This window comes from Loxodonta africana, chromosome 1 (assembly GCF_030014295.1).
Source record: "Loxodonta africana isolate mLoxAfr1 chromosome 1, mLoxAfr1.hap2, whole genome shotgun sequence".
Lineage (NCBI taxonomy): Eukaryota > Metazoa > Chordata > Mammalia > Proboscidea > Elephantidae > Loxodonta > Loxodonta africana.
The window spans coordinates 169,972,762-170,000,336 of record NC_087342.1 but is presented as its reverse complement, the minus strand read 5'-3'; the positions used below and the strand labels follow the sequence as shown (position 1 = coordinate 170,000,336).

Below are 27,575 nucleotides of genomic sequence, written 5' to 3'. Positions count from 1 at the left end.
CCCTGAAACCATGGTCCCCAGACCCCCTGTCCCTGCTACCCTGTCCCTCAAAGTGTGTGGTTGTATTCAGGAAACTTATCTTTTGGTTTAATGCAGTTGTGCTGACTTCCCTGTCTTGTGTGTCTTTCCGTTCACCTAAAATAATTCTATCTAGTAGTGAATACCACCTCCCTCCCTCCCTCCCCTTGTAACCATGAAAGAATGTTTACATCTGTGTTTAAACCTTTTCTTGAGTTCTTACAATAGTGGTCTCATACAATATTTATTCTTTTGCAACTGATTTCACTCAGCATAATGCCTTCCACATTCTTCCATGTTAGGTTTCACAGATTCATCGTTGTTCTTTATCATTGCATAGTATTCCATTGTGTCAATATACTATAATTTGTCCATTCATCTGTTGATGGGCACCTTTTTTGTTTCCATCTTTTCGCTATTGAAAACAGTGCTACCATGGACATGGGTATGCATATATCTATTCGTGTGAGGGCTCTTATTTCTCTAGGATATATTTCAAGGATTGGGATTGTTGGATTGTATGATAGTTCTATTTCTAGCTTTTAAGGAAGTGCCAAATTGATTTCCAAAGTGGTTGTACCATTTTACATTCCCACCAGCAGTGTATAAGTGTTCCAGTCTCTCCACAGCCTCTCCAACATTTACTATTTTGTGTTTTTTAGATTAATGCCAGCCTTGTTGGGGTGAGATGGTATCCCATTGTAGTTCTGATTTACATTTCTCTAATGGGTAACGATCATGAGCATTTCCTCATGTATCTGTTAGCCACCTGAATATCTTCTTTAGTGAAGTGCCTGTTCATATCCCTTGCCCATTTTTTACTTGGTTAATTGGTCTTTTTGTTGTGAGGTTATGCAGTATCTTGTAGATTTTAGAGATTAGATGCTGATCAAATTTGCCATAACCAAATTTTTTTTCTCAGTCTATAGGTTGTCTTTTTACTCTTTTGGTGAAGTCTTTTGATGAGCGTAAGTGTTTGATTTTTAGGAGCTCCCAGTTATCTAGTTTCTGGTGTTTGTGCATTGTTAGTAATGTTTTATATACTGTTTATGCCATGTATTAGGGCTCCTAGCATTGTCCCTGTTTTTTCTTCTGTGATCTTTATCATTTTAGGTTTTATATTTAGGTCTGTGATCCATTTTGAGTTAGTTTTTGTGCATGGTGTGAGGTATGCGTCTTGTTACATTTTTTGCAGATGGATATCTCGTTATGCCAGTACCATTTGTTAAAGAGACTGTCTTTTTCCCAATTAACTGACTTTGGGCCTTTGTCAAATATCAGCTGCTCGTAAGTGGATGAATTTACGCCTGGATTCTCAATTCTGTTCCATTGGTCTATGTACCTGTTGTTGTACCAGTACCAGGCTGTTTTGACTACTGCAACAGTATAATAGGTTCTTAAAATCAGGTAGCGTGAGGCCTCCCACCTTGTTCTTCCTCTTCAGTAATCCTTTACTTATCCAGGACCTCTTCCCTTTCCATATGAAGTTGGTGATTTGTCTTTCCATTTCATTAAAAGTTGCCATTGGAATTTGAATCAGGATTACATTGTATCTATAAATTACTTTGGGTAGAATAGACATTTTTACAATGTTGAGTCTTCCTATCCATGAGCAAGGTATGTTTTTCCACATATGTAGGTCTCTTTGGTTTCATGCAATAGCGTCTTTAGTTTTCTTTGTATTGGTCTTTTACACCTCTGGTTAGATTTATTCCTAAGTATTTTATTTTCTTATGGTCTACTATGAATTGTATTGATTTGATGATTTCCTCTTCGATGTTTTCTTTGTTGGTGTAGAGGAATCCAACTTATTCTTGTATGTTTATCTTGTATCCTGATACTCTGATGAACTTTACTATTAGTTCCAGTAGTTTTCTTGTGGATTCTTCAGGGCTTTCTGTGTATAAGATTATGTCATCTACAAATAGAGATACTTTTAGTTTTTCATGGGATAAATTTTTTCAAATTACTGTGTCAGAAACAAAATTATAGACACTGAGTCATGTTATAAATGTTAACACTCACTGTAAAATCCACAGACCACACTCAGAGGGGTGGGGTGGGTGAGGGGCTGTGTATAGCTTCACCAGTTCCTAGCCCAAGTTTAGAATCACTTTTCTCGTAGGTAGGAGAATTGCACAGTTTCAGTTCTGAGGTCAGCACAGCTTCTTTTACTCAGATGTTTCGTCTTCCTGCTTTAGCTTTTTGATTTGTGCAAATTAAAAGTGCTTCTTAATTATTTCGTAAGTATACCATAAAGATAGGAAAAATCCATATTCTCCAGAGGAAAATAGTTTATTAATTATATTTTTCTTCTATTAGCCAAACTTTTTAGTATGAGCTTAGATAAAATTAGCAAATTTATTTTAAAATTGTTATAGATAGTGAAATTTAACTCATGATTCCCTTGGTATAATTTTGAAGTCCTTCTGGAGCAGTCTTAGAAGAACCAAGATTATTATTACTAAAAGCATCAATCCAGCCACCTTCATATGAGACCTTTTGGCCACTCTACTGATCATTTCACATAAAAATATGAAAGCAATATAACTTGTTTTATAAATTGGCTCGTAAACATTGTCAAATTGATCCTGGCCTTTTTTTTTTTTTTTAAGTATCGGAGAGATAGTGCGTCCCTTCGACACATTTTATTCAGTGAAAGGATATGAGGAAGACACTAACTGTTGCCTGTATTTGAAGAAAAATTTTCTTAGCTATTTATGTGACAGAATATATTTGGCATTGTCTAGACAGAATTTTAATAAATACAACAATTTAAATAGGACAAAACATAACCTCCAAACCAGATGTATGGATATAATTCTAATGGGTCCTTTCATTTAATCATAGTCTCTATTAAGACACTGCTTCTCTGAGGATTAAGTGTCCCTGGCTGTAATAATGACAGCTTTTCAAATGTTAATTATTAGTGTTTAGTGTTGTCTGGAATATTAAAAGTGGGCTTCAGCCTCTCATAGCCTAATACAGAAAGTACTCATTTTCAAGTTTCCTATTTCCCTACATAAAGGATAAGAGTAGTCTGATTAAGTCGTACAGGCTCCCTGCCCTCCCCGTCTCCAACCCCCAAAAGGACTGTTTACTGTAAAGGGCTAAAATCATTCATTTGAAAAGGATTTGTTCTTTTTATTTAATGAGGTATTGTAATTGTGTATATTCTTAAGCTAATTTTAATATGAGGCTTCTTTTGAAAAGCATGTGATGGAAAATTTGACATGCATGAATATATCTCAGGCCAAATATGCATGTGACAGTTTGAAGCACGTATCATGTGTCATTGTTGGTAAAGTCTGGCAGCATATCCTGTGTAAACCCCTTTTCTTTTTCTTTGTGCTACGTAATATTTATTCTGATGTTACAAGGCCTCAAGGGAAAATGGTGGTTAATACCAATTATTTTTTAGTCCCCCTGTAAAGGCTAAATACTGTTACCTTTCTCTGGTTGTGCATTTAGCAAAGAAAAGAATCATTGTTAAGCACCTGTTGCATTAGGTGTTTTTATATGTATATATATATCTCATTTAATTATCACAGCAATCATTGAAATGTATAATTATTATTATTCCCATTTTTTTTAGATCAGAAACAGACTTCCAAAGGTTGCCCTAGGTACACAGTAAATTGTAGAATTGGGATTCCAGCCAAGCCTTTATTAATTCCACATTCCAGTTCCTAGCTCTTTATGCTGTGGCCCTTAGCCCACCTTTCTCCTCTTATCTACTGATTTCTCACAATTACCCATATGTTCTAGCTGCCCTCTAAATACTTCAGTGGGGTGGGGATAGATGAAAAGGAAGGGGTGGTGCTGCCCTCTCCTTGAAGTGGCCTTATCTCTATTTTAAAAGATATCATTTAAGTCTGAAGCTTGAAGACCTTCTATATTCCTTCCTTTTCTTTCATTCTCTTTTGAAACTCCCTAATGTTTTAATATTTTGCATTCTGTCACACTTAGCGTATTTTATCTTGTACCTACTGCTATGTCATCTCAAAAATGAAATTATGTAACCTGTTTTTTGTTTTTTTTTTTTGCCTAGTTGCCAAGAAGTCCAGAGTTAAATTTTGTGCTCAGGCTTTGTAATTTTCTCTTATATTTTTGTTATCACTTAACATTGTATTCTGATTATTTGTTTGTGTATCCAGGTGTGCATTATTCATCTTTGTATTCACTAGCAGAATGACATTCTAGTAACTGCTGAGTGATTAACGAATAAAGATTTTTGATATAATTTAACCATACCCAGTTTGTGGTCAGTGGATCTTGGACCTAGATACTACCGCAGTGAAACCTGTGAGAGCCAGAACTCAAAGGGACTGCCTTGTTTTCCTGGGTCTCACAAGTTTTCTGTCTTTGACAGGATGCTTTACACTTTTCTGTATCTCTCTTATGAATCCTGGAAACACTGGTGGTGTAGTGATTAAGAGCTATGGCTACTAACCAAAAGGCTGGCAGTTCAAATCCACCAGGCATTCCATGGAAACCCTATGGGGGAGTTCTACTTCATCCTGTAGGGTCGCTGTGAGTTGGAATCAACTCAACGGCAGTGAGTTGATGAAGAATCCTATATCATAAACACCCAGTGAGTTTTCCTTCTCTAGCAGGTTTCTGCCTACCACAGGTTCCGGCTTTCGCAAGTTTTACTCTATTAGGATAATTCTGCCCAAGCTACATATGTGGTGATAGTTTTTGATGTTCTTATAGCTATGCTTTCATGATAAGTAATCTCAGATCTTCTTTTAACATAGGCAGAAAATAATACAATATTCTGCATTGCAGTTTTTCTTTTTATCCTTGTACAGACAATCCCCGGATTATGAATGAGTTCTGTTCCTAAGTCTGTCTTTAAGTAGATTTGTGTTTAAGCTGAAATAGTTATGTGCGGTTTCCATCTAATAGCAGTTAATCAGATGTCTTGGTATATAGTATATAGTATACCTTTCTATGCATGAAAAGTATTAAAAGTATTAAACACTTTCAGATACACTAAAAACATCTTTAACATAATGATACAGTAATAATAGTAATGTTTTGATGAGCATCGCAAAGTAGTACCTGTCTGTTATTATGAGCCATTGTATGTATCTCGAATTTTTTAATATGGTAGGCTTTACGGGGATTGGTTGATAACTACGGGCTGTATGTAAGTCATAGGTTCAGGCACTCCCTGTACTGTTAATTGAAGATCAACAACTACATGATTCTGTCATTTACAAAACTTACCAGTATATTGTGGTTTTTTAATGAGGATCTAAAAAAAAAAAGTTTTATTGGTATTTGTTATTGTCACCATTTTGATGATAATGAAGTGTTCTGTATTATACGAAGCTTTTCAAAAATAGTTAATTTAGTTCATTATTTTTTAAAAAGTGTGTCAATTAAAAATACATTGCTTTTGGTGGCCTAGTTGTTGGTGGGGTTTTACTGTCAAAAAGTAGCCTTTGTGCATGGAAGGGTGTACTTATAGTTATTTATGTTTTATTTGAAGTATAAATTGCAAAATCTAGTTTTTCTAAAGTCTTTAGATTCAGTTTATGCTAGTTATAAGTATATTATTTCTTAATAAAATGGGAGCAATCTTTCACTTCTTGATATTTCTATAATTCATATATTTTCCAGATTTAATTCTTCTAAAAACACATAATACTAATATAGTTAAACAACTCCAATTACATTCTTGACTAATCAGTAAATGTTGTTGTTGTGTGCCATCAAGTTGATTCTGACGCATAGCGATCCTATAGGAAGGACAGAGTAGAATTGCCCCAGAGGGTTCATAGGCTGTAATCTTTACAGAAGTAGATTGCCAGGTCTTTTCTCCTGTGGAACCGCTGGTCAAGCACTTAACCATTGTGCCACCACATTGCAAATTGCAGTTTAGTATAGATGATTTTTTTTTAATACTTTAAACACCTACAAATCTAACAAGTAAAATCCCTTGATATAGGTAAGCAATCCTTGTAAATCAAATAAATTTTACCTATAAATTATTAAGATAAGGAATTAATTCCTCATAATTAATAATTATATCATAAACAATGAATTAATAAAGATAAGGAATTAAAGGTTTTTACCCACTTCTACAGTCTGAAATTGATCAAACATGCAAACATGCAATTACTGGTGATTAAAATACAAAAGTTGGAAGTGAAAAAGACGGATCTGTAGTTGGAAAACATGGCCTTGGTGATAGAAATGATGCCAGGCATTGCATGATAGAATTTTGCAAGACAAACAACTTCTTCACTGCATTTATCTTTTTTCAGCAACATAAATGGTGACTGTACACATGGACATTGCCGGCTGGAATACACAGGAATCAAATCAACTACATCTGTGGAAAGAGACAATGGAAAAGCTCGATATCATCAGCCAGAACAAGGCCAGGGGCCGAGAGCAGAACAGACAATCAATTGCCCATATCCAAGTTTCAAGTTGAAGCTGAAAAAAATTAAAACAAGTCCACAAGAGAGAAAGTATGACCTTGACTGTATCCCACCTGCATTTGGAGACCATCCCAAGAATAAATTTGTTGCACTGACCACTAATGACCAAAGACTAGACAAGCTGTGGGATGACATCAAGGACATCATACATGAAGAAAGCAAAAGGTCATTACAAAGAGAAGAAAGAAAGAAGAGACCTAAGTGGATGTCAGAAGAGACTCGGAAATTTCACCTTAAATGTAGAGTAGCAAAAGCAAACAAGAAATGATGTAGTAAAAGAGTTGAACAGAAGATTTCAAAGGATGGCTTGAGAAGACAAAGTAAAATAATGAAATGTGCAAAGACCTGGAGTTAGAAAACCAAAAGGAAAGAACATACCCAGCATCTCAAGCTGAAAGAACTGAAAAAAAAAAATTCAAGCCTTGAGTTGTAATATTGAAGGATTCTGTGGGCAAAATATTGAGTGACCCAGGAAGCTTTGGAAGAAGATGGAAGGAATACACAGTCAGTGCACCGTAAAGAATTGGTCAACATTCAACCATTTCAGGAGGTGGTATATGATTAAGAACCTATGGTATTGAAGGAAGAAATGCAAGCTGCACTGAAGGCACTGGCAAAAAATGAGGCTCCAGGAATTGACAGAATACCAACTGAGATGTTTTAACAAATGGAAGCAGTGATGGAGATGCTTACTCGTCTATCAAGAAATTTGGAAGACAGCTACCCGGCCAACCGATTGGAAGAGATTCATATTTGTGCCCATTCCTAAGAAAGGTGGTCCAACAGAATGAGGAAATTATTAAACAATATCATTAATATCACGAGCAAATAAAACTTTGCTGAAGATAATTCAAGAACGGTTGCATCCATGCATGGACAGGGAACTGCCAGAAATTCAAGGTGGATTCAGAGGAAGATGTGGAAAGAGGGATATCATTGCTAATGTTAGATGGATCTTGGATGAAAACAGAGAATACCAGGGAGATGTTTACCTGTGTTTTATTGACCACACAAAGGCAGTCGACTGTGTGGATCATAACAAGTTATGGATAACATTGGGAATGGGAATTCCAGAACATTTAATTGTGCTCATGAGGAATCTGTACATAGACCAAGAGGCAGCTTTTCACGCAGTCCAAGGGAATACTGTGTGTTTTAAAATCAGGAAAGGTGTGCATCAGGGTAATAGCCTTTCGCCATACTTATTCTATCTGTATGCTGAGCAAATAGTCCCAGAAGCTAGACTGTATGAAGATGACACAGGCTTGCTTGCCGAAAGCGAAGAGGACTTGAAGCATTTACTGATGAAGACCAAAAACTACAGCCTTCAGTATGGGTTACACCTCAACGTTAAGAAAACAGTAATCCTCACAATTGGACCAATAAGCAACATCGTGATAAATGGAGAAAAGATTGAAGTTGTCAAGGATTTCATTTTACTTGGATCCACAATCAATGCTCACGGAAGTAGCAGTCAGGAAATCAAACAATGTATTTGGCAAATGTGCTGCAAAAGACTTCTTTAAAGTGTTTAAAAAAAAAAAAAGATGTTACTTTAAGGACTAAGGTACGCCTGACCCAAGCCATGGTATTTTCAGTTGCCTCATATGCATGTGAAAGCTGGACAGTTAATAAGGAAGACTAAAGAATTGATTCATTTGAATTGCAGTGTTAGCGAAGAGTGTTGAATATACCATGGACTGCCAGAAGAATGAACAGGTGTGTCTTGGAAGAAGTACAGGCTGCATGTTCCATACAAGCAGGGATGGTGAGACTTCATCTCACGTACTTTGGACACGTTATAAGGAGGGATCAGTCCTGGAGAAGGACATCATGCTTGGTAAAGTAGAGAGTCTGTGAAGAAGAGGAAGACCCTCAAAGAGATGGATTGACACAGTGGCTGCAACAGTGGACTCAAACATAGCAACGATTGTGAGGATGGCACAGGATTGGGTGGTGTTTCATTCTTTTGTACAGAGAGTCGCTAGGAATTGTAACTGACTGGACTGCACTTAACAACAACAGCAACAATTTTGTGATAATTGTAGGTAGATCCCGTGTATTCTTTACCCAGTCTTAATTCTATCAAATTTTTTGTCATGTGTAGATTTTCGTGATTACCACCATAGTGAAGATACCAAATAGTTCCAAAACAAGGATCCCTTGGACTGCTTTTTTATGGCCACAACCGCCTCTCTCACTTTCCCCTCTCCTTAACCTCTGACAATCACCCATTTGTTCTTCATTTCTATAATTTTGTCATCTCATTAATGTTACAGGAATGGAATCATACAGTATGTAGCCTTTTGAGATTGGCTTTTCCACTGAACATAATTCCCTTTAGAACCATCCAAGTCTTTACATGTTAAACGAATGATTTCTTTTATAAGGATCAGCACGAAGCTGGTTGCTATGAGGCGGAGGTTAAAGACGTCCTGAATGTCGAGCTTTTTTTTTTGCAAGCCGCTGTACCACTTCATCATCTCTAACATCAACTACTCTCTCTTCCCTCAGTACTCTCCCGTCTGTCTTTGGGTTCCCTAATTTGCTGCCACGTCTCACAGAACTCACAAACCATAAAAAGGGAATGGCTATGTGGTTATGGAGGCTGGCAAGTCCCAAATTTGTGGGTCAGGTGTAGGCTTCTCCCTGGCTCTCAGTCTGTCCAAAGGCATTCAGCTTTCTTGCTCCCTGGGCCGGGAATCCCACTGTTCCATCTCCTGCGGTATCTCTTTCCTTGGTGGTAGTGGGCTCTTCTCTTTCTCACTTTTGGGGTGGCTCATTTCAAGCCCAGTAGGATGGCAAAACTGAGCAGTCCCCTTGGTGGGCCACAATAACTCTATCACACAGTCCCGCCCAGTCACTTGGGTGAGAGTTACAGGACCATGGCTAGAAAGGCCACATGAAAAGCAATCAAGAGAGACCGACTTGCTTTGTAAACTTTCGCTTAAAGCACAATAAAAAAAAAAAAAGCAGTCCGTTACACCACACATGTACAGAAGTTTGTTCCTTTTTATTACTAGTGGTATTTCATGGTGTGTATGTAGCAGTTAGTCTGACATTTACACATTGAAGGACATTTGAATTGTTTTTAATTTGGGGTTCTCATGAATAAAACAAGGAACCCTAGTGGCATAATGGTTAACTCCTGGGCTGCTGACCAAAAGGTCAACATTTTAGACCCATGCACCAGCAGCTCCGAGGGAGGAGACTTGGCAGTCTGCTCCTGTAAAGATTTCAGGCTAGGAAACGCTGTGAGGTAGTCCTACTACTATGTCATATAGGACACTGTGAATCAGAATTAACAGTACACAACAACATGAATAAAGCTGTTGTAAACATTTGCATACAAGTGTTTTGTGAAATAAGTTTTTGTTTCTCTGGGATAAATAAATGCTCAAGAATACAATTGCTGCATCATATGGTAAACTGATGTCTAGTTTTATAAGAAACTGCCATATTCTTTTCCAGAATGGCTGTACCATTTTATATTTGTGCCGGCAGTGTATGAGTGGGCTCTCCACATGTTCTCTAGCCTTCAATATAATTATTTTTTCTTTTAGACAATCTGGTAGATGTATAGTGATGTCACCTTGTGTTTTAATTTGCATTAGGCTAATGCTTTGTTAAACAGTTTTGCATGTTCTTATTTACCATCTGTATGTCCTCTTTGGAAACCCTGGTGGCGTAGTGGTTAACAGCTACAGCTGCCAACCAAAAGGTGGGCAGTTCAAATCTACCAGTCGTTCCTTTTTGTCTATTCTGTCTTAGTTCTATTCTGTCTTAGGTTCACTATGAGTCAGAATTGACTTGGTGGCAATGGTTTGTTTTTTTTTTTTTTTAATGGACTCTGGTGGAATGTCTGTTCGTGTCTTTTTGCCCCTTTTCTAATGGAATTGTTTGTTTTTTAATGTTGCGTTTTAAGAGTTTTATGTATTCTAGTTAAAAATCCTTTGTTGGGTATGTGATTTGCAAATATTTTCTCCCATTCTGCAGTTTATCTTTTCATCTTCTTTATTCTCTTCATAGGGTATTTTGTAGAGTATATATATTTTTTATTTTGATGACATCTAATTTAACAATAATTTCCTTTTTTATGGATCCTTTTATTATTAAGTTCTAGACTAGTTTTAAATTTAGTCCTAAATGATATTCCCTTTTTTCCCCTTGCCGTATAAATAAACAATAACATAACCTGGTGAATTTCATGATTCTGGACTTTTAGCATCCAGACAAGTGAACTTTGAGGAAATAGATTGAAACTAAAAGGAAATAAAATCTTAAGTATACTATATTGGGATAGTATTGAGGTAAAATTACCATTACACTGTTTAAAACTGTGGCGATGGTGGTGGGGGCATTGTAGGTTACCGTTTACTATGTTCTAGGATTGTGCTATACCTTTTATTGTCTTTAAAACTCTGCATTGTAGATATTATCCCCATTTTTATTTAATTTTGAGACATTATCCCATTTCCTTATAGATATTATCCCCATTTATCCTTATTTAGATATGTGTGTATGTCCACATATGTATATAATTATTCCTATTTACAGTTGAGGAAACTGAGGCTCAGGAAAGTTAGATGATTGCGCCCGTGGTCACGTAGTAAATGACAGAACCAGGACTTGAAACCAGTACTTTCTGACTCCAAATCCCATGCCCTTTAACAGCCGCCTTGCATTTTTGTTGCAGTATGTACCACGTACCTTATGTAGCTCATAAGACTCAAACTTTACTCAGTGATATGAATGTGTATGTTACTCTTAAAGTCCATTCGGTGTCTGATTTCAACTTACTATAGTAAGTCAGCATTTTTTGTTTTATCAACATTAGTGTTGATATTGGTTAACCTATTTCATATATTGAAAACAGACTTTCTGTATTTTATTTCTTAGACATAAATTTGTTACATGATTGGCCTACAGTTAACACAATAGCTGTAACACACATCATTTGTAAGAATTTAAGTTTTACTCTTGAACTGTTTAAGAAAATACTTAGGATTTAACAAAATTTACAAATTTAGCTTGACATTTTTACAAATTTCGTTCTACTTTTGTCAGTGTATCTCAAGATACGAAAAAGTTATTGTCTCATTGGTGAAGGTACATGAGTAGAAGAGGGGTGGCAAGCAGCCAGTCAATAGCATCCCAAATTTGTATCCCATTTGATGTATTAATAAATGACACACACACACATATATGTTTGTAAAAATAACGAGGATAGTTCAAAGATGTCTTTACCAAGTCTAGTTATTTCTCATGAGAGGGTGATGATAACTGTTTCCTAAAAGACAGTGAAATAGTTTGCATATTGACAAGTATATGGCCAAATCAAGCAAGTATTGTGCTATATTCCTGTTACAGTGTCTTCTGCATTTCAGGCTGAGGTTCAGATTATCATGGATATTATTAGCATTGTTTCATGTATACTGAAATAAAATTTACAGAATTCATGTTATATTCAAAAGGAAGATAGCTTTTAAATACTTCCTGGCATGATTCAGTCTTCTCTGCTGACATCTGGTGACTCACTTTGAAGAATCTGCATTAATCTACCCTCCATTCCTGTTGTCCTTCAGAACCTCATACGAGCACTTTGGATGCATATCTGTGGAGGGCTTTTGTTTTAAGAGGAAAAAGCTCCAGATTTGACTATTTTCCATAATCTTTGTTGTGACTTATTCAGGCACCTATTTGCTATTTTCTATCATACTAAATTTAAATAACATGTTAAGAGTGCTAGGGCTTATCTCCCCCCTACCGAAATGCATCATTGTTAACAGCTGTTGAAGTTATAACTTTTTAATGACTGCTCAGATTTGGGAGAAAGTAGAAACAAAAGAGATACAGAGAAATAACAGCACATATTTCTAGGAGTGGGGGTAAAGGAGAGTATCTGCTTACTAATATGTAACTGACTACTTGGCATTTCCTATTTAGCAAGTTTTCAGGTAGTTTTACTGCAGCGTAGCTACCTCACAGTCCTTTTACTAAGTAGTCAATGAATGCCAACTTAGAAAGATTTTTTTGATGTTGTGGAAGACCTTAGCTATTTTTAGGGGGACTATGGAAGCCCTGGGAACCTTGGTGGCGTAGTGGTTAAGAGCTACAGCTGCTAACCAAAAGGTCAGCAGTTTGAATCTACCAGCTGCTCCTTGGAAGCCCTGTGGGACAGTTATACTCTGTCCTGTATGGTCGCTATGAGTTGGAATGGACTGGAAGGCAGTGGGTCTGGTCTTTTTATTTTTCGGAAAATACAAGGAGCCATGGTGGCGCAGTGGTTAAAGTGCTCAGCATTTGTATTCATTTATATTAGTGCTGCTATAACACAATACCATGAACTAAGTGGCTTATAAAATTATAATATAAATTTAGTTTCTCACAGTTCTGAAGGTTAGAAGTCCAAATTAATTGTCATCAGGGCCACACTTGCCAAAGCCTGTAGGGTTGCTAAACCAGAACCAAACCCACTGCTGTCTAGTCGCTTCCAAGCCATAGCAAGACCCTATAGGACAGAGTAGAACTGCCCAGTAGAGTTCCCCAGGAGCACTTGGCGGATTCAAATGGCCGACCTCTTGGTTAGCAGCCGTAGCACTTAACCACTACACCACCAGGGTTTCCATAGGGTTGCTAGGAGTGGGAATTGATGGTTTTGTTTTTGTTTTTTGGTAGGGGAAGATCCTTTCTTATCTGTCCCAGCTACCTGGTAGTCCCAGGCATTCATTGACTTGTAAAGCATCTTCACAGGGACCTTCCCCTCTCTCTGTGCTCTTCTCTTCTTTTATAAGGACACTATTCAGATTGGATGAGTGCCCACTCTGTTCCAGTATGACTTCAAGTTAACTGATAACATCTTCAAAGACCCTGTTTCCAAATAGGGTCATGTTCACAGGCCTCAGGGGCTAGGATTTCAACATAATCTTTTGGGGAAACCCAGTTCAATCCAAAGGGGCCCTGGTGGCTCAGTGGTTAAGCGCTCAGCTGCTAACTGAAAGGTCGATGATTTGAACCCACCAGCTGCTCCACGGGAGAAAGATGTGGCAGCCTGCTTCCATAAAGGTTACAGCCTCGGAAACCCTATGGGAGAGTTCTGCTCTGTTCTATAGGATCATTATGAGTCGGAATCGACACAGCAGCAATGGGTTTGGTTTTTGATTTGGTATAGAAGGTACATTTTTACTGTTTTCTTTAAGTTGGGGTGCAGTCCTGCCCCTCCTTTTCTACTGATCCATCCTCAATTGTCATCACATTAAAAAAAAAAAAAAAACCCAAACCCATTGCCGTCGAGTCAATTCCAACTCATAGCAACTGTACAGGATGGAGTAGAACTGCCCCGTAGAGTTTCTGAGGAACGCCTGGGTTTCAAACTACTGACCTTTTGGTTAACAGCCGTAGCACTTGACCACTCTGCCACCAGGGTTTCCTGTCATCACATAGGCTTGCATTATTCAGACAGCCTCCCGCCAGTCATCCTGAGCTTACCTCTTAATGAAGTCATCATATGCAGTGCTGCTTTCCATTAGCCTTCAGAAAAAGCCTCTTTCATCACGTCACTTCCTTTGCTAAAAAGTCTTAAAAGCCTCTTCATTGCCTGGAAGATAGAAAGCCCTAAGTGGGTGGTGGCATTACTACTACAAGTCCCTTGTTCTTTATTTCTTTTCTGAACTCTCCTAACCTGTCTGTAAATAGTTAACCACTTGATTGTATATTGTTCTCAGTTTCTTCTGGTGTAAAAATAGAGTATGAGCTTCTTAAATTGAAGGATATCATAAAAAAAAAAGTTCCCTAAAGAGTTCATTTATTGAAGTGAATTGAATTATATTCAAATTCATACTAATTATCAAAATTTTAGTTATTTTCTATGGTTTTTTTCTTTCACACTTGCCCTAGACAGTCAACTATATAATTGGACTATGATTATTAAAATTTGTTACATACCCACTACATACACAGTGTAGAGCTGTAAAAGGTGGCTCACGTGCCAACACATCTATTTTTTCTTACATTGTAGCTTATATGAGCACTTAAAACCAGATTTTTTCCCCACTATATCTGTAACAGTTTTGTTGAAGAATTTGTTGTATACGTCTGTGATTAAAAAATAAAATAAAATTCTGTTTAATGTCTAGGTATTTGAAATCACATTCTTATGAAATATAAGACATCATTCCATTCTTGCAGGTTTTTATAGTTTTTCACTCCAGGATGTTTAAATAAAAACTTATCATTTTAAAATGAAATAACAGTTAAGAGGGACATAGAGGAAAAAAAGTTTTTATTCTCTTTCGTATTTATATTATACCTCTTCTGTGCTTGGCAGAGTTCCTCATTTAGTCCCACAACAAACTTAGGAGCTATGAAGTGCCCCAGAATTACAAATAGAGTAACTGGGTGCGAGATCATAGAGCACTTAAATGATAGTGCTGTTAGTGACCCCGGCTGTTTCCAGAGCCTCTGCACTCTGTGCAATGATGAGACCTACGTCACCTTTGTGGTGCTCCTATATAGGTAGTTTAGGAAAATGAAACAATTTAAAAAGTATATAAAATAATAGAATTATTAGCAATAAATTATGACATTGATTGACAAGGAAAGTACTGCGTCTACTATTTTGAAATTTTTCAAATTTAAAGAAAATTTAAGATACCATATGCCCTTCGCCTAGGTTCACCAGTAGTTAAAATTTTTCTGTATTTACGATCTCCGCACACACACGCTTAGTTTTTTTAACCTTTTCAAAGTAAGTGTCAGACATCATGGCACTTCATCCCTATATACTGCAGCATGAATTTCTTAAAAAGAAGGATATTGTCCTTGTAATTGTCACATTTAAGAAATTTGACATTAATTCGATAATGTCATCTAATGTGCATTCTATATTCAGATTTCCCCATTTATCCCAAAAATGTCTTTGATAGCTGAGTTTTTTCTTCCCCAATCCAGTATTATCCAGTCAAGTTTTGTTCTTTGTATTCAGTTGTTATGTCTCTTCAATCTCTTTTAGTTGTTTTGTTTTTTAATGCCTTTGATTTTTTTTGAAGAGTACAGGCAGTATTTAGAATGTCCCACGTTCTGAATTTTTCTTATTGTGTTTTCATTAGATTTACATGAATTTATCATGTTAAATGCTTTGGGTAATAATACTACATCTGTGATGTATGGAAACCCTGGTGGTGTAGTGGTTAAGAGCTATGGCTGCTAACCAAGAGGTCGGCAGTTCAAATCCACCAGGTGCTCCTTGGAAAGCATATGGGGCAGTTCTAACTCTATCCTATAGGTCGCCGTGAGTCTGAGTCGACTCGATGGCAACAGGTTTTTGTTTTTGTTTTTTACAAGTGATGTTGTATGCTTCTAATTTACCACATCAAGAGGCACCTAATACCTACTTAAAATTTCTAATCTATTATTTGTAACCGGCAGCAACAAAGACTTAATTGCTTGAATTGTTGTTTTCATTTTTCACATAGACAACAACTGAACGACCTTTCATTCAGAAGCTGTTTCGTCCTGTGGCTGCAGATGGACAGTTGCATACATTAGGAGATCTCCTTAAAGAAGTTTGTCCGTCTGCAGTTTCTCCTGAAGGTAATCAGCAACACTGAAAGATTTCTTCCATTTTTGTTTTACACCCTTTGATGTTGACTTAACATAAGCGTTCTGCGTTTATGAATAACATTCTACTGAGTTACTTCAGGAAGATATTTTCATTATCTTACAGGGAAAATTTTTTTGAAACAGAAGGTTTTAATATTTAATTTACATTTTATAAATGATTAGCAAAATCTAGAATTTACTCTCTGGCGAAGTAAAATATACCTTTTTAAAATTTTCATCTTATCACAACTCTTGTGTCATGGGTCTTTTATTTCTGAATTCAGTTATGGTAAATAAACCTTTTAAACCTATGAATCCTATTCTGTAGATTTTAATAATTTTGAACAGTGATTCACAGATATTTTCTCCCATTCTGAAACTTGTCTTTTCATTTTCTTTGAAGCATAAAAGTTTAAGTTTTTTTGTTTAGTGTTTGTGTTCTGGAGAGTGCTCTGTTAAATAATTTAAAAATTAATGTTTTTAATAGAAAGTACACTTATATGGTTTCAAAATGCAAAGTATATAAAGTAAGCCAGTGAAAGTCTGTCTCACAACTCCTTTCCCCCAAACCCTAACCCAGCTTCCCTCTCTAGGGGCAACCAGTGTTACCCTTTTCCTGTATATCCTTTCAGAGATAGAACCCTGGTTATAGAAATTTTGACTGGGACATTCACGGTAATTTTTTTTGATGCAGGAATAATCTTAATGTTCCAGTTTATTTTCTCTGTGCCGTATGAGTTAATTTTTATCCTGTTCATTGTCTATTTTGCTACATTTTTGAAGAATTTGGAATATAGACTGGTTGTTCCATTCGAAGTATAAGAAATGGGATCTGTAAACTTTATACATGCCCGCTATAAGGATAAAAAAAAAGTGATAAAAGGATAGGCCTTCAATTATTCATTTCTCTGTACTGTATTTTTCTCTCTTTTTGAGTACTTTGTAGTATTTTAAATTAAAGAACATTGAAAAAATACTTTCGTCAATTTGTTGTTGTTAGGTGCTGTTGAGTCAACCCCCACCTCATGGCAACCCCATGCACAATGGGATGAAATGCTGCCCACCCACATGATCAGTTGTGGACTGGGCTGTTGTGATCCATAGGGTTTTCATTGGCTATTTTCAGAAGTAGATCACCAGGCCTTCCTTACTAGTTTGTCCTATTGTGGAAGCTCCACTGAAACCTGTTCAGTATCATAGCAACGGGCAAGCCATCATTGACAGTTGGGTGTCAGTTTTGTATTTGTTATCTTCAAAGAGCTGTATAACTGTAGCACCTTAGAATTTATTTAGTTCAGATCTCTTAATTTTTTAGTTGTTTTGCCAAAGGTCTCTCAGCTACCTAAGTACAGAAGTAGGTTTAGAACTTAGGTGTTGCACCTGCTGGTTCATTGATTTTTCCACTTAACCATGCTACCATTTGTTTTTGTCTTCGTGGTTTTTTTTTTTTTTTTTTTTTACCTTTTAATTTCATTTAAAACGATATTCCAAAATGCTTGTTTTCCCCTAACCATTCTGTGATTTGTGTTTAGTGCTTAATTGCCTACATGCTCTCTTTGATAGTATTTCCTGGTATGATCTTAGAAACCCTGAGCCTCTACTGTTTTTATTTTGTTCAGTTTGTTATTTTAGTGTTCATATATATAATTCTGGCCATACCTTTTGTTGAATTTATTAAAACGGTAACTGTGACCATCAAGGATGGAAATGGAAAGCAGTCACACACTTTGAACTGATGCCCTTGGTCCAAATGCACCTTCGTGCTCTCTTTTGCAGTTTCTACAGCCATGTCACAATAACACATACAAGATTAACTTGGCCCCTGCACAAGACTGTTTGTTCTCCTAAATTTGTGACCTGTCCTACCTGCACACCCATTCCTGGAGGTGTCTTACCTTGTATCTTTTTTTGGGGGGTGGAGGGGAGATGGAGCCAAAAGATTTTTGAAATGAGATTTCATAATCTTTTGTATTTTTCCACAGTTTTAAAATTAACTTTTGTTTGTTTTCTTATAGTTTTGTTAATTTTTCCATAAATAAAAGAACTATACTTATAAGATATTTGGGAGCCCTGGTGGGTGCAGTGGTTAAGATCTTGGCTGTTAACCAAAAGGTTGGCAGTTTGAATCCACCAGTCGCTCCTTGGAAACCCTGTGGGGCAGTTCTCTGTCCTATACGGTTACTGTGAGTCAGAATTGACTTGATGTCATTGGATTTGGTTTTGGAGTATGAGAAATTTAGAAAGTAAATTCATAAACAGTTTTGTTTTCCTTTTTTTTAAGCTGTTTGTTGAATCACTGATAATCTCACTATTCAGAGACACGTATTATTGATGTTTGGTTCATACACAGGAGATATAAATGTATGATGAACTATAAATGTAAACTAATATTACAACTGGTTTTAGAGATAAAGTATTTCCAAGTATGGCTAAAATTCCATTCCTTTGATTTTTACCTTTTTTTAGAAATTAACTTCTGGATATAACTGGAAATGCTAGAAGTGTGTCTTTTGGGAATGCAGGAATAAGCACTATACCCCCTGCAGCAAGCTCAGTTATCATACACTTGTTAAAATATATTAAAAATAAAGCACTTTGAGATAAGAGGTCCAAAAGTAAGCTGCAGTAGGTAGTGCTGCTAGTGGAAGTTTTTTATTAAGGAAGACCAAACAGAAGATCGCACATTTATTTGACATTTCAACTCTGCGTAAGTCACTCCAGAAGGTTCATTTGTAACTTTGCTGAGATACAGTGAGCCTGACATGTGGGATTGGGTCAGTTGGCTACTGTGGGAGCCTTGCCCTTTCAGTCTCGTCCTAAAGCCCTCTGCTCGTCAGTGTTCTGTAGTCCCCATTGCGTATGTATTTTATGGAAGAAACGATACAGCAACATTCACAGCGGAAACTCCAAAAGAGCTTCCAATGCAGCCCTCACGGAACTCATCAAACATGAGCCAAGGTACAGCTAGGTTGGGCAGAGATTTCCTGTTAGGCTCCGTTTCAAATTGGTAGTTATATTTCCTTTTCTTAACTTTATCATTATGCTATCAAATTCTAAGTTTATATGGGTTAAATTATTTGCCCAGATTACTTCATTCGTCCTCCATCTTTGTACTTGGTCCCAAAACATGGGCAGCATTCACTCATCTTGGTGATACAGAATCTCTTAATGCCTTAATCCACTGGCATTTGTCTTTTCTAAAAACCAAAGAAGTAATAAGTTGATTATTTTCATTGTTCCATGTTAGTGAAGATGATGAGATTACTGGACCCATCAGAAGATAACCTCTGATTTCCCCTCCTTAATTATTGTTCTTATCTTAATCTCAAGAAGTTAATTAACCTTTATTAATTATTTATTAATTGATCCATCTTTAGCTCTAGAAAATAATAATACAGCAGGCGATTTAAAGCAAGCTGTCTTGTCATTAAAACAAGTCCTGTGGGACCTCAGTCTGTCTGTGTTTAGTAAACAGCACACTTACGGCCCAAATATTAAGTAAAATAATTAATTTTGAACTATTCTATAATTCATACTTGACAAATATTAATGAGCCTTGTTCTACCCACTAGACTTACTAGAATTGTATGAAAGCAGATCAAAAACATTTGAACTTAGGTTTTCAATGTTTATTTCAGGGTTGTTGTTTTTTTTTTTTTTACTTCGAGAATAAGGTTAATTTCTAACTTTTATCATATTTTTATCTTATTGTCAGGAGGCCTTTAATCAGTTTATTAAAATGATGTATTACAATCACTTATTACAGTTTTCTTTTTATAATTTTAGCTAATTAAATAGCATATTTTTCTAATTAGATCTTTGGTTTATGTCCTTACTAAGAAGTAATAAAGGTAATAAGCAAAAATCCATGGTAAGAGTTAACATGGACATATTTTGAAAACCTTGTTAAAAGATGTTAAGAGCCAAGGCTGTGAAAATATTTGGGGCAGAAATAATGAAATATATAAAATAAAAAGAAATTGTGCCTAGAAAGGGATACATGGTATATATTAGCTGTGATATTATTTATTCATTAAGACCTATACTGCTAAGTAGTATAGATCCGGAAGAAGTTAATGTAAGTATTCTTAAATGGGTTTGTATTTCTCTGATAAACAGCACTCTCCTTCTGTTTGTGATCATAGGATGAAAGCTCCATAAGCTTGTATATGTACATTTTTACTGCTACATCATGTAGTGTGCTCTTAAGATTGAGATCTCATTCCCCAGGAAGCGTTTCTGTCTAAGATTAATTGCCCTTTTAAAATCAGCGTTTGATGTATTCCTTTGGCCATATCCTGGCTTGGTGTAACCCTCTTTGACCTGACCTCACTGACTATTACTGCTGTGGCTGAGTCAAGATCCCTCAGCATGATGTATGCACTTCAGATTTCAGCCTGTGGTTTTTCATGTCAGTGGATTCAATTAGCTGGCATTTTACTAATGAACATAACAGAGGTTTAAGAATTTGTCAGCCAGAACAAAAGTGTTCAGACTTGTGGTAATCAAAAAGCTCATCTCTCTGTTCTTTAAAACTTTCTCAGAAATTATTAAATATTTTAGAATTTTTACCTTCAGCGTCACACATCTCCAGATAGCAAATCAAGTTAGTTTTCTGCTGAATTATAAAATATAAATGTGCAGCCATAAAGGAAAACACAGTGGTTGTAACAGTTGACCTTAGATGTACTTCATTCCATATTCACAAGTGTGAACTAAAAAAAATTTAATTAAACTGAAATTTTCTGATTAAAAGCATGTATGAGTTTTCCTTGAAGATATACTATTTCTTTAGCCTCTTTTAAATTAAAACAGGCCTCATGTCTTTACTGTACTATTATTAATAGTCATTGGGAAACTCAGACATCTCACTAGAATCTCAGGTAACCTGCTTTTAAAGATATTTAGGTCCTCTTCCTTTTTGAAAATTGGCCAAGAAATAAGAGCTAAAATGCAGATGGGGATGGGGGAGGTTATGAGCCCTTGGTAATAGAAATCTCTAAAAGGCAAATTCATCACAAAGAAGGCTGAATTGTTCTCAATGATATACACAAAAATGTATAAAATGAAGATTTTGGAAGGGTTTTATTTTTCCTTCTGAAGTTTTCATTCCTGAATATTCTCTTTTTTTTTTTTTTTTTTAAGAACTTTTCCTAAGGTCTATAAAATAACATAAGCATGGATGGCAGGGTTCATTTGAGTTCTAGATGATGTGCCCCACTGAATCTGTGTGTTGAGAGCACCACTAAATGGGTTTACAATGCTTAAATTTTTTTTTTTTTTTTACATTTAGTTGTTTTTATAATCATTGGATCTTGGTTTTTTAATGAATTTATACAAGTCTTGTGCCACGCTGCATAGAAATGGGGCCGAGTAATTCAGAGTATGTATTAACATGAGGCCAGTTCCGCACAGCCCTTTGCACGCCAGTCACATAATTGAATCCATGCTTTTCATATATCTTTTTGGTATGTCGTGTACTAAGAAAATTACCTAGTCCCATGACTTAGTATACAATACAAATTATTATTTTTTTTTTCTAGTATACAGGAAGAGAATTATTATGAGTCCTTACTTTTTGCTACTAAACCATGCCTCTTGTTAAACTAGTTTTCTGGCCTCATTTTGTAAGTGTTTTTGGCTTTCTTATTTTTTTAGAGAATGAGTGGGGGTTCGAGAGGAGAGTCCCTCTCTTTTTTGGATACCTACTATGTCTGAGCCTTATGCACTTTACTTGGATATCCCAGCTGATCCTCCATGCAACCTTGGAGACTGAAATTCTTTATCCACCCTATCAGATGAGGAAAAAGACTCAAAAGGTTAAGTGATTTGCCTATGAATTTAAAACTGGTGAATTATGAGCCTATGGTGGTTTGAACTCTGATTAGAAATATTTTGCTATTTAGACATAAGATACTCATATATTAGAACTAAGGGACATCTGCTTGCTTATCTAGTCTAAGTCAGTGTTCTACAAACTGTGGCCCGCAGAGCTATCTCCAAAACTGCCATGGGTCATAAGTCAGCAAGCAGGACTTGAAACTGGCGCAAACCTCCATTACCCTCAAGCTGCCCCACCTTCATCTGTGTTCTTTGTTGGATTTCTGCATAAAATTTGTTTTGAAGGAAAATTCTACACCCATATGATCATAAGATTTATTGGAGGGAACATTTAAGAACAGTCTTTACGTCAGAAATTCATTCAGAATGTCTGAGGAGGGGCTCAGTTTATATATTTTTTTTTAATCTCCCAAATTATTTCTAATGATGAGCAATGTTTGCAAGCCATGGATCTATACAAACACTTTCACTTCATATAAAAGGAAATGGTCTCAAAGAGATGAAAGACCTGCCCAAATTCATCCATGACCAGTATTTGTAATTCAAATTGCCTGACTCCCATTCCTTTATCGGTGTGTAGCTGGCCCGCTCTCTTTTATGTCTCATTTATATTATTGTATATAGTTACTTCCTTATATATATATATTTATAGGGTCGCTATAAGTCCAAATTGACTTGACCGCAAAGGGTTTGGTTTTTTTTTTGTTTGTTTTAGACATTGTTTTGTGTATATATAAAGTATGTATATATATATATATGAAGAATTTACCATCATTTTAGCTTTGAAATTTGCACTTATGATTTGTTTGGCTAATGTTTTTTTGTTGTGGTGGTAGAAACGGCATAGGGGTGGTATCTGACCTCATCCAACCCCACAAGGGGGAAGGAGAACCAAGATCAACAGCGCGAGGCTGACTCTCATGAGGCAGAGGCCAGACAAGCCTCCTCTCTCTGCCATCTTTACCAATTTTGACACCAACCTTCCCTCCCACAGCACCCTCTACTGGGTTCGATAATTCATTGCAGTGGCTACACAGAACTCACAGACCATACTCACAATTATGGGGTTTTTATTAGGGAAGTAACAGGTTATAATTCAGGCTCAGGAACACTCAAGGATACAGTTTTTCCATCAGGACAGCCTCTTCCCAGCCATGCTCACAGGCATGCCTCTCCCTGGCCCAAGGTCCCTGCCCAGAGGCACTCAGCTTTCTCTGTCTGGCCCAGGAAGCCCACCATACTGTCTCCTGCTGCCGGATCTCTCCTGCCACCTCTTCTCACCATCTTTAGGGTTATAGCTTGTTCTCTCTCTCTCCGTCTCCTGCTTCCAGGAGCTTCTCAGTGCAGGGATCCTGGGTCCAAAGGATGGACTCTCCACTCCTGGCTGTTCTTCCTTGGTGGTGGTAGGATCCTCCTCTCTATAAATGACTCTCTTTTAAGGCAAAACTGACCAGTCCCCTTGGTGGGCCAAAATTACCCTATGACACAGTCCTGCCCATCACCTGGGTGGGAGTTATAAGACCATGGCTAGAAAGGCTACACAAAAATAATTAATCCACTGCAGTTGTTGTTGTTTTGGTTGTTGTATGTAATTGCTACCATCCTAATCATAACCAAAATTTGTCTGAATTTATTTTTCTTAAAATGTAACACAGTTCCAAAAACGTTCACTTTAAAATAGGTGCTGCTGAAGACTTTGTTTTTATGAGGCTACTTACTGCTGCAGATAATTAAAAAAAAAAAAAAATGTATATGATTCATGTCTTAGGCTGGGTTCTCTAGAGAAGCAAAACAGTAAAGCATATAAATATACATAGTGAGATTTATATCAAGGAAACAGCTCACATGATTGTAGACACTGGGATGTCCCAAGTCCTTAGATCTGGATAGAGGCTTCTGATTCACGTAGCCGCAGGGGCTGGTGAACCCAAGATAGGCTGATCCACGAGCAGGGCTCTTGCTCTCAGGCTGTGAATATTGACGAAACCCAGGATTGGCAGGCAAGACTGCAAGGCTTCTCCTGATTCACATAGCTGCAGGGGCTGGTGAACCCAAGATCATCAGGTCGGAGAACAGGGCTCGTGCTCACAGGCTGTGAAGACTGGTGAATCCCAAGATCAGCAGGAAAGCTGCTAGCTCAAGTCCCAGGAACCGGAGGTCAGAAGAACAGGAGGCAGCTGCAGGGGATCCAGTGGAGGCAGAAGCCAGAACGTCCACTTATATTTAGATCCAGGCCACACGTCCCAGGAGACTCCCTTTCGACTGACTGGCTACTCATAGCAGATCCCATCATGGGGGTAATCACATATAAACACTGAGAATCATGGCCCAGGCAAGTTGACACACAATCTTAACCATCACAATACGTTTAGATTTTTTTGTCTTATGTCATAATACTTGGACATAAAAGTAAGATAAATGTAAGAAATTATATTTATTGTTCTCTTGTTGAAATATGATCTCTGAAGGTTTAACACTTATGGTGAATTGAATTTCTTCTCTACCCAAGGAGAGTATATGTCTCTTACATTTATTTCTGGCCTTTATTAATTTTTTTCCCTAAATTTTATTTAATGTTGTTGAGAATATACATGGCAAAACATACACTAATTCAACAGCTTCTACATGTACAATTTATTGACATTGATTACTGTATTTTTAAACAGATAATGTACACCTTCCATTTTTGTTTGCCAGCTGCTCTCCCGCCCCCTGTGCAAGTTATTTTACACACGTCACGATGCCTTTTTTTTTTTTTTTTACATGTTGCTATGAAAAAAATTAGCATAGTATAATGTCATGGATTGAATTATGTCCACCAAAAAATGTGTGTATCAGTTTGGCTGGGGCATGATTTCCAGTATTGTGTAGTTGTCCTCCATTTTGTGATTGTAATTTTATGTTAAAGAGGATTAGGGTGGGATTGTAACACCCTTAGCCAGGTCCCATTCCTGATCCAATGCAAAGGAAGTTTCCCTTGGGTGTGGCCTGCACCACCTTTTATCTCTCAAGAGATAAAAAGGAAAGTGAAGCAAGCAGAGTGTTGGGGACCTCACAATACCAAGAAAGCAGTGCCAGGAGCAGAGCACGTCCATTGGAGCTGGGGGAACATTGATGAGAAGGCCAACAGAGAAAGCCTTCCCCTGGAGCCAACACCCTGAATTTGGACTTTTAGCCTACTTTACCACAAGGAAATAAATTTCTCTTTGTTAAAGCCATCCACTTGTGATATTTCTGTTATGGCAGCACTAGATTACTAAGATGTACGCTTACAAAAATACCTTGTGGAGGTAGAGGGCGGTTGGCGAACAAACATAGGTGGCACGTATTTGTGTAAAAATAGGTACATTGTTCAAGCGGTGCAGGTATTCTCACCCTCCATTTCAGAGTTGTTTCTCCCTCATTAACATAAACTCACTGCCCCCTAAGTTTCTTATCTAATCTTTCCAATTGCTGTAGTCAATTTGATCTCATATAGATAGTTCTTAAAAGAGAGTAATGCTCAAAGCCAACCTTTTTTCCTAGTTAAGCTAAGCTATTGTTCAGTTTTAAGATGACTTCAGGGGATATTTTCAGTTTAAGGTTTAAAGATTATCTCAGGGCAATATTTTATGCTATTCATCTACCCTCCATGGTTCCAGAACGTCTAGAGTCCATGAGAATTTGAAATTTTGTTCTGCATATTCCCCATTTCGATCAGGATTCTTCTGTGGAATCTTTGATCAAAATGTCCCGTAATGGTAGTGTCTTGGGTTGAATCGTGTCCCCAAAAAATATTTGTCAACTTGGCTAGGCCATTATTCCCAGTATTGTGTGATTGTCCACCATTTTACAATCTGATATGATTTTTGTATGTGTTGTGCAGCCTATCTCTATGATGTTAATGAGATGAGATTAGTGGCAGTTCTGTTAATGAGGCAGGACTCAATCTACAAGATTAGATTGTGTCTTAAGCCAATCTCTTTTGAGATATAAAAGAGAAAGTGAGCAGAGAGACATGGGCCCCTCATACCACCAAGAAAATAGTTCTAGAACAATGTGTCCTTTGGACCTGGAGTCCCTGCGCTGAGAAACTCCTAGTCCTTGGGAAGTTTGATGACAAGGACCTACCTCCAGAGCTGACAGAGAGAGAGAAAGCCTTCCTCTGGAGTTGACCCTAAATTTGGACTTGTAGACTACTTGACTGTGATAGAATAAACTTAGGTTTGTCTAAGCCATCCACTTGTGGTATTCCTGTTATAGCAGCACTAGGTAGCTAAGACAGGCAGCCAGGCACCTTCTAGTTCTTCCGGTCCCATGGCAAAGGAGGCAGTTTTTCATGGAGGCAGTTAGCCACACATACCATATCCTCCTCCTATTCCTGTCTCTCCTTCTGTTGCTCCAGAAGAATACCATCCATTGCTGTCAAGTTGATTCCGACTCATAGCGACCCTAAAGGACAGAGTGGAAGTGCCCTGTAGGGTTTCCAAGGAGTGCCTGGATCTGAACTGCCAACCTTTTGATTAGCAGCCATAGCCCAGTTATTGAGACCAATTATTGTTCCTTGGATGGCCACTTGCAAGCAAGCTTTTAAAAGGCACTATGCAATGAACTAGGAGATAGAGCAGAAACACTAAACACGTTATTTGGACAATTAACTGGGATGTCCTGTGAAACCATGACCGTAAACCTCCAAACCGAGGAACCAAATCCCATCAGGTGTTTGGTTGTACATAAGCAGCTTCAGCAGCTACTTTTTTTTTTTTTTTGTCATTGGTATAAATATATCTATCACACAACTTTGGCCAATTCAACTTTTTACAGATGTGCAACTTATTGACAACTTATTGACAGTAAGTACAATAATTGGCTGTGTAACCCTACCTTAATCAATATAATTTTTCCATCACCATTAAATGTTCTTCTCCCCCGCCCTCTCATCCCTGGTAACCACTAATAAACTTTGGTCTCTGTACATTTGCCTTTACTTCTCCCTTTATATAAGTGAGGTCATATAATAGTTGTCCTTTTTTTTGTGATTGGCTAATTTCACTCAGCATAATGTCTTCAAGCTCCATCCATACGGTAGCGTGTATCAAGACTTCATTTCTCCTACTGGCTGAGTAGCATTCCATTGTATGTATGTACTACACTTTATTTATATATTCACCTGTTAATGGGCATTTGGATTGTTTCTACCTTTCGGCTAGAGTGAACAGTAAACATTTGTGTGTAGTCTCTCTCTGAGTGTCTGCCCTCAACCTAAGAGTGGAATTGCTGGGTTATACGGTAGCTCTATTTTTAGTTTTTTGAGGAACCGCCTTAGTGTTTTCCACAATGGTTGTACCGTCTTGTGTTCCCACCCGCGATGGATAAGGGTTTCAATTTCCCCACATCCCTGCCAACATTTGTTATTTTCTGGGTTTTTTTTTTTTTTTTTTTTATCTCGTTGTTGTTAGATACCGTTGAGTCACTTCCAACTCAGAGCGACTCTATGTGCAACAGAATGAAACACTGCCCGGCCCTGCACCATTCTCAACAATCGTCATTATGCTTGAGCCCACCGTTGTAGTCACTGTGTCAATCCATCTTGTTGAGGGTCTTCCTCTTTTTTTATGACTCTCTACGAAGCCTGATGTCCTTCTCCAGGGACCGTCCCCTCCTGATAACATGTCCAAA

At 37.2% G+C, this 27,575-nt stretch overlaps 1 protein-coding gene across 8 annotated transcripts in view; it reads left to right on the top strand.

Moving 5' to 3' along the window:
- The window catches only part of ATG5 (autophagy related 5), a 220,824-nt gene that overhangs the window by 118,470 nt on the left and 74,779 nt on the right, over positions 1–27,575 (top strand). For 7 of the 8 annotated variants that reach the window (XR_010322545.1, XM_023543213.2, XM_023543205.2 and 4 more), the window contains one exon: positions 15,950–16,067. Coding sequence is in view for 7 of the 8 variants with exons in the window: in XM_023543213.2 (XP_023398981.1) it covers positions 15,950–16,067 (118 nt within the window). In the remaining variant the exon portion in view is untranslated. Of the gene's footprint in view, positions 1–6,296; positions 10,305–15,949; positions 16,068–27,575 lie in introns of those variants that run through there. The other variant, XM_064289319.1, reaches the window with a different exon arrangement.